The sequence below is a fragment of the Hydra vulgaris genome, chromosome 03, assembly GCF_038396675.1.
Source record: "Hydra vulgaris chromosome 03, alternate assembly HydraT2T_AEP".
NCBI classification, from domain to species: domain Eukaryota; kingdom Metazoa; phylum Cnidaria; class Hydrozoa; order Anthoathecata; family Hydridae; genus Hydra; species Hydra vulgaris.
Window position 1 is genome coordinate 21,719,499 of NC_088922.1, and position 13,020 is coordinate 21,732,518.

The 13,020-nt window shown below is 25.8% G+C and overlaps 1 protein-coding gene across 1 annotated transcript in view; it reads left to right on the plus strand.

Annotated features, from left to right (window-relative positions):
* The first annotated feature begins 2,606 nt into the window (after positions 1-2,606).
* Positions 2,607-13,020, plus strand: part of LOC105843168 (testis-expressed protein 11) — a 69,134-nt gene continuing 58,720 nt past the window's right edge. Inside the window, exons 1-3 of the mRNA XM_065792633.1 lie at positions 2,607-2,750; positions 3,750-3,965; positions 10,622-10,701. Coding sequence (XP_065648705.1) covers positions 2,717-2,750; positions 3,750-3,965; positions 10,622-10,701 — 330 coding nt within the window. The 5' untranslated portion in view covers positions 2,607-2,716. The remainder of the gene's footprint in view (positions 2,751-3,749; positions 3,966-10,621; positions 10,702-13,020) is intronic.

A 13,020-nucleotide genomic window follows, 5' to 3' on the forward strand; every position in this document is an offset into this window, starting at 1 on the left:
TCAAATACAAAGTCTATAAGCAGTTTTACCAGACTACTGGTGAAGAACTTTATTTATACTTGTTGGTTATAAAGAGTTAAACATTAGACTTTATTCAATAAGAAAATTTGTTCTGATAACATAACTAGCTTACATGTTCCATGTGAATATATGAACTCTGAGGAAATTTTATTTTAACCTTAATTTTGATGAAACTGATCTTTTTTATTATATAACTCTAATAAAGCATCATCCTTGAATCATTAAACACTTTGTGAAGATTAAAAAAGTTTGTCTGGCTACATTTACTTATATAAAAAAGATGACAAGTAATTTTTTGTGCAGTTACATATAAACACTGACATTACAAACAAAAGAAGTATTGATGGGTTATGGCATCAAAAAAGTGCAAATGATTGAGGCACTTTTTTGCATTGTAATAGTTAAAAAAATTTTTCTTTCTTTTAACTCTTTACCCTTAATTCTACAAAGGTAAAAGGTACGTTAAGAGTAATACCTTTAGGTGATTAATTTACTATATTAAAACAAATATTTGGCAATTAGGACATCAACTTTTTTCTGATAGTTTATAAAGCTACAACATTTTTTTAATCTATTAATTACTTGTTAATTATAAAAACTTTTTACTTATAGAGAGTTAAACATTTAAGTTTTTGCAAAAGGAACATTTTTATTGATATTTTACAGAACCAGCTTACATGTTCCATGTGAATCTATCAGCTCTAAAGAAGTTGCTTTTTAACCTAAATTTTGAGAAGGCTGATTAGGAATATATCTATCTCTTTACCCTTAGTTCTCCATAAACGTGTGGTATGTTAAGAGTTATTTTTTTACTAAAAGTTTTGGTAATCATTTTGCCATATCAAAACAAACTTATAGACATCAGGTCTTAGACTTTTTCTTATAGTTTATTATGCTACAATCTTTTGTAATCTATTATTGCAATACAATACCAAGGCCAAATCAGCTAAATCAGCTTATGCTTACAATTGCTTTTAATTTAAGAATGTTACAAATAACCAAGGCTAGCATAACAACTAATCAGCAATAGTTTCAAATTTAAAAAGTTTTAGTTATGTATATAATTTATATATGGGAGTAATAAAGGTAAAGTTCTAAAAACCGACTAAGTAATTTTATTTTCATATTTTTCTTGCTGAATAATAGACGTGAATGGGTACTTAATGTGAAAAAAATCAAACCAAGTTATTATTATTCTATTTATTTTATTAGGTAAATCATAAAACTGTTTTGAAAAATCTATCGTATCAGAATCGCAGCATTCGCATTGTTACAATGGTTTTCTTTTTATGATTATCCAAGTTATCAAAGCCGTTATTTATGTCATATCAGAGTTATCAAAACCGTAAAAAAAGCAAACTACTTTTTCAAAACCTTTATTTTCAAGAAAATAATTTCACAAATCAAAAAACATTTCTGTTTTTTGATTTGTGAAATTTTGTAAAAGTATAAATACTTTAGTGTTTAATATTTGATAAAAATTCGTAATTTTTTGGTCATTATTATTTGATTTTTTATGCGATTATTTTTTCACTATCATTCAATACAGTTGTTGACGTTTGTTTTCATTTTAACAGACGCGCACAAACCTTTCTTTCAGATTGCACATATCGCTGCCTATTCTGAGCCTGTATTGGGTTTCAAAGAATGTGCCCCGGACACATAGTTCAACCATGATTTTACCTCTTTTTTACCCGTGTGACACAAGTACCCTATATAATTAAATAGCATTGGACTGTTCTCAACACATTTTTAAAAAATTGCCTTTAAAAATTGCCTTTGAAATATAAGAAACGGGAATGAAAATATATTTTGAAATATAACATTAGCTTTTTAATAATGAACACTTTAAAAACACTTTTTTTCAAATCTAAGGTCTTTTTATTGGAATTAAATGAATTACTATTATGAATTTGTGTATTGTATCAAATGTATTATTATTTATATAAATACATACAACAAACAAGTGCCCGAACCACGTGCCCAAACATGTGTCTGATTCCACCCGATAATACCTCTTTCACAAATATTAGTTTCTAGCTTGAGAATGAACTAAGCATTGGTACTATATATTTTATTTGACTTTTAAAATGTGTTAACGGATGCACAGTTACCCTATGAAGTGCTAAATTACTCCATGTTACTATACCAAACAACCAAAGTTGCGTTAAACACGTCTAAAAAACGTTTTAATACGTTTTTTAAACGCTGTGTGTTTGCTTGGTGATTTTATTAAAATTTGACTTTTATCGCAAATATCAGCTGTATTTCTTGTGATACTCAAAAAAATTTTATTATTTTTTTTCTTATCATTTCTTTTAAAAAAATGTTTCTTTTTTATTTTGTTTTATATTGATCTTTACAAAATATACATAATTTTTTTTTTTTCGTTTTGGCTTTTACAAAGCAAATTAAAACTTGTTTTTTTTTAGTACCGGTAGTACAGAATTATTAAAAAATAAAACAAAAAAAAAAACGTTTCATCTCGTTTCGTATTGAACCGTTTTAAGACAATTTTTCTAAAAAAGTTTATTGTCTTAAAATTTATACGTATTAAAAAATTAACATATATATTTAATTATAGTTTATATATTTATAAATGTTTGTAAACCTCGCGTTTTATTTTAAAAAGAATCAAGAATTTTTTATTTAATAAATAGATCGCAAAGTTTTGACTTTTAGAAATAAATTAGAGATGTCTTCATTTTCAATATTTAACAAAATTGAAGGTAAAAATTTATCCTTTATTTTCTATATTTTAAACTTATCTTTATTTTATTTTAAATCAATGATTAGAATCACTTTTATTTCAAAAAAAATGATCAAAGATTATTTTAAAAATTTACTAAGAAACCTTAAGAAATAATAATTAAAATCCCAAATAATTGCAGAAAAAAAGAACTTACCAAGTTCTGTATTTTTAAGATAAATTTTGTAAATTTTATGAATATGGAAAAAAAAAATTATAATACTGAAAAATACTGCTTAATTAAAGTAATATCAATTGTCCAAACTATTCTATCACAGATGTTGCAAGGGTTTTATTATTCATGAACAAAAAAGATTGAATCGCCATTTCTTCATTTACTCATGCAAGTATTAATGCAGTATTGTTATTTTACAAGGGGATATATATAATTATCTCAAAAAGGGATATATAATAATGAAGTAAAGACATATGGGTTTTTAAATAAGTGTTTTTGAAAAAAGGTTTAAGTACTAATTCAGTTATAAAACAAAATATTGATTTGCTTTCGTATTTTTTAAAAGATTTTTTTAAATAATGAAAATAAACAAAGGGTTTTTTGCTTTATTTTAAATGCGGCTAGTTTTTTTAAATAGTTTCAATTTTTTTAAACTGTCAAGTTAAGTGTCTTGAAACTGATGAGTTTTTAGCAGCTCTAATGTTGCATTCATTTAAATATGTGATAAATATTTTATGCACCATGTTTTTAAATGTATAAAGTATACATTGTACAAAAGTACAAAAATGTGCCAATATATGAAAAAATACTTTGTACATTTACTAATGATATCATGACAACCTAAGAAGTAAAACTAATATTTTTCTAATACTTAACTAGTTCTGATAAAAAACTATAACAAAATTTCTGTAACAGTAATCTTTTACTCTTTTTACTATCAAAAAGGATGATCACAACCAATTAACAATATACTACCAGAAAACTTATATTGGAAATTCCTTATAATTTTTCAATTAATTATAGGACTTGTAGCCGAGTTTGAATCTCCATTGGCGACTGAAAATCAACTGGAAAAGATCAGTTGTAGCTTTCTCTCAGCCCTTGAAGAGTTAAAAAGTTTTCCTAAGATAAAAGACGGTAAACATTTGTTAGCCATACACACCATGGGTGTAAAGTTATGGAACTTGGTGGTTACAAAAAATATTTCAAAATATTTTAGCCCATTAGTCTCTGTGAGAGGTTTGATCAATTGCTTTTTTATTTTTTTACTTTTTTATTTACTACAAATACAGTGTTTTTTTCTAGCACATTTACTTTTATTATCACCAATTTAATAGTAATAGTAGTACTAGCAATAAAAAAACAATCAAAAATATAAAATTAAGTGTAAAATATATTACAGATATATTAATTAATAATATTATATAATAAATCCTGATAATTAAGATGGTGATGATAAAACTTAGGTCAAAGTAGTATATAACATATAACATAAAATGTAACAATAACTACAGCAAAATATATAGATAATTTGATGGTTTTATTTAAAAAAGTTTTATTTGTTTTTGAATTTTTTGCCAATTTATCTTTATATCAAATAAATATCATATGCAAAAATGGTAATCAGCAGCTTGAAACAAAAAATTACCAATATTAAAACTCCTAAAAGTATTCCTTGAGTTATCAAAACAAGTCCATCAGTGATTATATAGACATAAAAACTAAAATTTTTAATTCAACTTTAAAATAGTTAGGGTATTTCTTTAAAAATAGCTTGTATTCTGTATAAATTTTTTTTATTTTTTGAAGTTTTTTGTATTTCAAGTCTTAACAGCCTTAAGATTGAGCTAATTTATCTAAAAAAGGCAGCTAAAAAATTTTTTTTTAGATAATCTAAATTCCTCTTTTAAACCAAAATTGTTCTGAAAAATACATGCATTTTTAAGTCTTCAGGGGATCTTAGATTTTTAAAAACATATATACAAGCCAGTTATTTCTGTATGCTCTTAAGGACCTAATTATTGAATCAAAGGATGTTATGATTTACAGATTTTAAAAATGTCTTTGAAAATAAATGACAGAAATTGTGAAAAGTGAAGATTTTTGTTTTACTTTTATTTTTTAATAAAGTTTATTTTAATATAATAATTGGAGGTAGATAATGCTAGGGGGTAGATAATTCTATTTCCAGTGAGAGGTACCACTATTAATATGAAATAGAAGAAAATGTATAACTTATAAAATTAAAATTCATATTTACAATGAAAAAATTGACTCACATAAAGTTTTTACACTTCTGTATTTTTTTGGTAAAAGAAGCAATGAAAGGTTACATTTTTGTGTGTAACTGGTTTAATCATTCCATCTTTAGTTGCTAATCCCAAAAGAGATTGCATTTTAAATAAACTATACTTACTTTGTTTGGTAAACAAACAAAAGATATTACAATATTTTATATCAATTGTTATCAATATATTAATATGATTTTATTATAGTTATTAAAGTTTTTTTTTTTGAGTTTTTTTTTTTTAATTTTCTCAACGAAAGAGTTTTAAATCAAACTTTTTAGTAAAAATGCCTTATGTCAGATATATGTCTCACAAAGTTTGCAAAGTTGGCTTTTTAATATGCTATTGAGTGTTTTACTTAAAAAGTCATTCATAAACCTAAAAAGTTGTAAGAAGAAGTGATAAAATGAATTTTTTTAGTTTTTATATATAGTAGGTTTTTTAATTAATTTAAAGTTTACTGAAAAAATACAAATTTTTTTTACGTTAATTCACCTGCCCAAGGTTATGAAGGCCACTACAGTTGAGGAGGTTACTTTTATTGTGGCTACAACTCACTCTCAACTCTATAACTCCAAAACACGAACCTTGATGAACAAGGCAGCTGTGCGGAGAAACATGTTGGGCTCGGTACTACCAGCAGCGTGATGGGGATCAAACTCAGAACTTCCTGCTTATGAGGCAAGTGCTCCACAAAAAAAACTGTTCTTAGTAATAATTTTTTTTCTACCAAGATTTTATATAAAAAGGAGTGGTTACTCATGGGGAAGTTGCAATATCAGAACATTGAAATTAAAACAAATAAATTAAAAACAATAAAAATTATTACTGTAACTAAATTTTCTAAAAAATTTTTAAAATCTGGTATATATACATGAGAAATTTCCATAGTTCCATCAGTTTGTTTTGAATACTTAATATGAGTTGATTGAAGTTTGAGTAAGATTTTGATATCTTTGTTCTATGTGGAAATTTTGTATATTTTTAATTTACATTTTTTATTTAATTATTACAATGCGAGGAAGAAAAAACAACAATTGCTGCTTATAAACATATAGGTTTGTCCAATCAACAAATTGCAAGAAAATCAAAAGGTCTCATCATGCAGTGAATAAACTTAAGTGAAAATTAAAACAAAAATCACCCTAAGGGCAGAAATAAAATAATAACCAGAAGGCAACATTTTTCCATTTTGTATTTGGCATCATCCGAAATATGAACAGCAAGACAAATGAGGACTGAGCTGGAATTATCTGTGACCACAAGGCGTGTTCAACAAATTTTGTCAAAATCAGGACAATACCAGTGGAAAAAACGAACACAAAATCACCATTGATTAAAAAACATTAAAGTGCAAGATTTGAGTTTGCCAAGGACCACATGACATGGGATGCAGAATAAGAAAATGTTATTTATTCTGATGAAATTAAGTTCAACTTAGATACTTAGATACAACTTTAAGTGTTTTTGGCAAGAAAAAAAAGATAGTATTGCTATGATTCATAACTTAAGAGGAGGGACAGTTATAGTGTGGGCTGCTTTTTTTCCTTAAACCATTGTTTTACACTTCGTGTTGTGTGAATCGCTGCAATTTTGCTGCTGGAAATTTTTTTCCATGGCAAAGTTCTAATTAGTTTTATTACAACAAAAATGAATGCAAGAAATTACAAATACTTCTAGATGATGTTAATTGAGTTTAGTAAAAGTTTACCTACTGAGAATTTGATTTTCCAACAAGATAATGCAGCGATTCACATGGCACGAAGTGTAAAACAATGGTTCAAAGGAAAACAAATGTTTTGGATTCGCTATCATGGTCACTCGACTTGAACCCTATTGAAATTTTATGGGGGATATCAGCACGAACTATATATGTGAAAGTTCTCAACAGTATAATACGATACATAAACTTAAAACATTTCTATCCAACAAGCATAGAACAAAGATTTATTTCAAAGATTTATTTGGAAAATCTTATAAAAAGTGTGAAAAACGGAATCTTATTAGTGTAAAAGGTGGTAGTACACGTTATTATAAACTAAAGTATTAAAAAAATTATTATTCAAAACAAAAATTATAAAGGTTTACTTTTGATGGAACTGTAGAAATTTTGCATGTTTTTTCGAAATACTTTTAACTTTCAGTTTTTTACAAAATAAATAAATAATTATTTTCTATTAAAATATTCCTGTAATAAACAAACAAAAAAATGCTTTGAGAATTCATTTATATGTACATTATATGTAAATTCATTTATATGTACCAATTTATATGTAAGTGGAACTATAAAAATTTGGCTGCGTGTATATATATATATATATATATATATATATATATATATATATATATATATATATATATATATATATATATATATATATATATATATTAGTGATGTACCAATAAAAAAGGCCAATTGTGGCTAATAATAGGGTTTATTGTATGTTTATACAGGTAATAGTTATATATAATTATAATTGGTCGATTAATCAAAGTCTGAGCAAAATGAGGTAGAACCCTATTTTGCCCCATTGAAACTATCTTTTTACATTAAAATGCATTATAATCGAAACTGGGTTGATTTTATTATTAAATTAAAACCTCTATTTGTCAGAACAAAATATTATTCAAATACAATAGAAGGTTTTATTCAAAGCTTTTTAAGTATTCAAGTATTAAATTATTAAGTACCAGTTTCTGTTACAAATATAAAATACAGTTGTAAGTTGAAAAAGTTAGGTGAAAGAGGTGCAAAAGTTTGTATTTATCTTGTTACAATAATGCTGCATGAAAAGTGGACTATAGCTCAAGATAGCGTTGTCTTGTATTGCGTTTCGAAGATGATGTTGTCTTGTATTGCGTTTCAAAGATGACGTTGTCTTGTATTGCGTTTCTTCAAATCCAATCAATAGTTTTTGAGGCTCTGAAAAAGGTGTATTTGGGAAATCCCATTTAACCCAATACCCCATTTTATTCCTATTTTATTCTTAGAATATAAGATATATATACATTTTTTTGTTATTTATTTATTTCTCTGTAATAAAAACAGTTGTAACTTTTTTAAAGAAAAGGTTTTTAAATTTATTGGTTTAGATAGTAACTCAAAATTTAAAATTAAAAAAAAATTATTTCTATGATTTTTATTTGAGTGTTTACTCTCTATAATATTAAATGTGTTTTAAATCTTTTGTAATTATTAACAGAAAACAAAATTTTAAATTAAAAATTAAATATAGTGTATTGCAGTATATAATACAAACTATAGTATATCAATAACTCTATTTTTATTGTTTTTAATCTATTTGTGCTAATTTAAATATAGTGATTTTGCAACTTCTACACGAGTAAACCTTTTTTTCTGAAATCTTTGTAATAAAGTCTTATAAATCAATTGATAAAAGTTTATTACTAAAAACATATTGATCTTAGGTTTTATCTAGTTAGAAGTGAAGACAAAATTTTTTTAAGTTTTAACTGGAGCCATAGTTAGGACTTTATACATTTTTACTAAATTGTATCTTGTAGGTAAATTTTAAATTTGAAAACCTACCATATACAAAACTACTTTTTAATAAGTTATTTTAGTGTATAAACCTGTCAAAAATCAGCTTTTTAGTTTGTGAATAATTTTTTAGGTTTTTTAAGCTACAATTATGGATAAAATGTGATTTTAAAAATTGAATACTAATGTTTTGAGTAAGTCTAGAGTTGTATAGAATTTAAAAAAAAAGATTTTTATGTAATTTTCATTTAAAATATAGAGCTTCAAATTATTAACTAAACATGTTTTCCCTAGTGAAGTTTTTGTTTTTTTGAAAAAATTAGAAATTTCAAATGACTTATCTCATACATCACAAAAGGTTTTTTGCTGAAATTTTAAGGACTTGTATTTCTCATTAATTTAAATCAACCCACTAAGTTCCATCAAAATCTGAGGTGGATTATGTTGGAGTTAGGCTTGATATGAGCCTTTAGAAAAATTTTTACCCTCGTTGCAATTTTCTTTAGGGGAGAAATAATCAGTTTTAGATTCAACAGCTTCATCCTCTGAATAATCTTCTTGCACTTTTATGTATCACTATCTGCATTTAATAGAGTTTTTTTATAGGTTCTTCGTTATTATTTGCAAAGTAGCAGGAAAAATAGTTGTAAGTTTTTTTCCTTTAACATGGCATCCTAGCTTGCTACATTAGGATTTCAAAATTGTGTACCAAGAGTATATAAAAGCTCATAAATATTTTATCTCATAAATAGCTCATATATCTTCCATGGGAAAACACTTGTGGTATGAATGAAATCCTGGTTCTGCTGATTTTAAATGTAATAGTTTGTGTAGAGGTCTATTGCCAGGGTGTATAAATCTATTCCACTTGAATTTAAAAGTAAAGAAAAAACTTAATAAAAAAGTTAAATTTTAATCTAGCAAAACCGCCAAATAAAGTTTCTTCGATAGGGGAAAACTGTTTGCTAATTAAATTAACATCTGGGCAAAAATTGTAAAAAAATCATGATATGTATGGTTGACTTGTCCTGTTTCTATTGAGAGTTTTTTAAACCAGGTCAAAATTCTTACTGATTCTTACTGTAAAAAAAAATGCACCTAGTTAACAATTGGTCTGATTGCGCAGTTAAATTAGTGTCAGACTTTAAATGTTTGATGATGACAACATTCTCATTCTGTCCATTGAATAAAGAGAACAGTTAAAAAATTCATGCTGTAAAGACTTGTAGCAAATATTTTTCTACATAAACAAAAATTCTTATGTGTTATGTTATGTTTATGATTATGATAAAAAATTGTTTTACTTTATTAGTTTGAAATTTATTATCATTTGTTTAAAAATTTATCCATAAATTGTAAATTTGTTTATAAGAAAAAAAAAAAAAAAAAAATTGCATAAATTAAATGTTTATTACAGAAAACAAAAATTTATAGCAGAAAAATAAATAAACAATTGTGTACGAATAAATAAATGTAATGTGGGATAAGGTGTGGGTGCATGATGGTTTTAGTCATATGAGGGGGCTATTGATGACTCAGCACTGATTGAGATGGGTTTGCTTCACTTATATTGAATCAGTATGTTGTTTTAGTAGTTCGAAATCCACACGCTACTAATACCATGAATCAGTGCTAGAACTCTTCAAACAATTTTTTTTTTATAAAAATATTTTCAGAACATTTTAAAAGGGATTTTATATTTAATGACAAGCTCTACTTAAATGTTTATTTTCAAAGTGCTTCAAATATTTATTTTTCAATTTTATTGGTTCATGTTTCAAATTTTAATTTTTTAAAGTTTCAAAATAAAAACTAATATCCTCATATTAAAAATTTGTAAATTTAACTGCTTTTTAATCAATAATTAGATGATTAAAGTTATTAGATTATTAAATAATTTAATTAGATTAGTTGTTAAAATAATTAGATAGTTAAGAACAGAAAAATAAATCCAACATTTTAAAAATCTGTGTCTGCTTGCTGGAGAAAATCAATATCTGCTTGCTAGATATCTATATCTGCTTGCAAAAAACTTGTATTTTTGAGCACATTTTTGTATATAATTGTTATAGCTTGTTATGTTATTTTGTAAATAACTGTTATAGTTCGTCACACGGCTCTCAATTTAACATTCTTAGCAAATGTTGAAGATGAATCTCAATCAACACTGCGTAAGCATCAAGCAGTAAGAAAAATTATTATTTTCAAATATATAAGTATCAAGTGGAATAAATTTAATTTTTTATTATTACGAATTTATTTTATTGATATAGTATAATTAATGGGATTTTAAGTGTGATAAACAAAATTTTTCATTAAAAAGAAAAAAAAAGTTTGTCTATTATTCTGATATAAAAGTTTACAAGAAAAAATGCACCTTATTGAAAAGTTCATTCAGTCATTTATCTCAAAATATCTAAGATAGCACACCATAATAAACAAAAAAGATAAAACAACAAGTTGATAAAACAACAAGTTGATAAAACAACAGACATTAATATTTCCTTGAATGAAATGTATTAAGACTTATAAATTGATATTTATATAAGAATTTATATTTATATATAAAGATAAAAGTATAAACTTTTACTTTCATAAGTTCAAAAGTTGCAAATTAAAACATGTTTAAAGTTAAAAAGCTTTTTAACTCTTCATTAGACAACTTCTCTTTGTAGTTGGTGAACAAGAATTCATTTTACAATTTTTATAGTTTTGGAAAATAACATTGCTGATCTTTCAGTTAATCAAGTTTATTCAAGTTAAGAAATCTATTTATAGACAGTTCTTCTAATTCATCGCTGAATCGGCCACATCCAGGAGTAAAATCAAAGAGTCACCCTAGAAAATGTTCTCATGCTGTAATTAAAAAATTCAAACAAATATAAATAGAAAAAATTTGATCATTTAGGAATTTAAGTTCATGTAAATATTTAATCATAGATTTTAAGCATGAGGAACCCAAGAAATTTTTATAAAAAACAATGATAGGTTAAAAAGAATGTCTTTATTTTTATTTTATCTTCTATTTTATCTTTTATCTAGAATATCTAATAAATAAATAAATAAAGATTTATTAGTACAAGTTTAAAAAGAAATACATGTTCTAAAGGACATACAGGTCCAATAAATAGACACTGAAAGTATGCTCTTAAATAAGAAAACAAAGTACATAGGAACAAATATAGTTTATAATAGAAATATTCAAGGTTTCATTCATTTTTTTTGTGAATCGTTTTTGAATATTTTCAATAAATTTAATTAACATAGTTTGGTGTGGCGACCAAACTGGAGAGCAATATTCAATAATTGGTCTTATATAAGTGGTAAATGCACGTGCTAATATAATAGGATTGCGAGTTTTAAAGCATTTTAAGATTAGGTATGCTCTAGTATTTGCTATATGAATGACTCTGGCAATGTGTTTTTTGTGGTTTTGGCGGAAGTCCATAATTACTCCAAGATCTTTTGGGTTAGATGACCAATCTAGAACACAATCACCTAACTTGTAATTAAAACTAATACTATGCAATGGAGAAAGTGCTATTCTGTGTGCAAAACATTTCTTGCTGGCAATTGGCAATTGCCAAGTATCCAACCAAATAATTATTCTATCAAGAGCAACAGTTAAATTGTGGCTATGATTCATATCACGATACGAACTGTATAACTTTATATCATCAGCAAAAAGTTTTATTGTACATTTGAGATTGTTTACTACAGATGATAAGTCATTTATAAATAATAAGAACAAAGTTGGTCCTAGCACACTACCCTGAGGTACACCACTTACAATTTGAATCGGATCTGATAAAGCACTACTAATCTTTACCTGTTGAGATCTGTCTGTGAGAAATGCAGTGATCCACTTTAAAAGGTTACCATGAATATTGTATAATGAAAGTTTAAATATTAATTAATATTAAAAGTTTAAATAATAATCAAACGCCTTTCGGAAGTTGATAAATATAACATCTGTAATCAGATGATTGTCAAGTGCGGTACTCCAATTGTTAGTAGATTCTAAAAGATTCGTACATTACGAACGTTTATTGAGGAAAGTGTGCTGACTAGGAGATATTATGTTATATTTGTTTAGATATTCAACAATATGTGAGTTGATAATTTTTTCCATGATTCGACAACAAGTACAAATTAAAGAGATGGGCCTATAGTTGTTAGGATCCGATGTAGCTCCCTTTTTAAAAATTGGGGAGACGAAAGCTTTGTGCCATTGATTAGGTAAAGCGTTTGATGTAAAATTAGCCTCAAAAATATATGAAAGAGGAAAACATAAAACATGAGCTAACTTTTTAAGAATTACATTAGGTAGACCATCAGGACCGAACGAGGTGCTTGGATTAATTCCCATTAGGGTTTTATACACTGACTCCACGGAAAAATCAACCGTGTCAATACTTATTGGATCATTAACATAGGTGGCAATATTAGGCAAATAACAATTATCGTCTGTAAAAACACTTTCAAAGTGATTATTAAACACGTT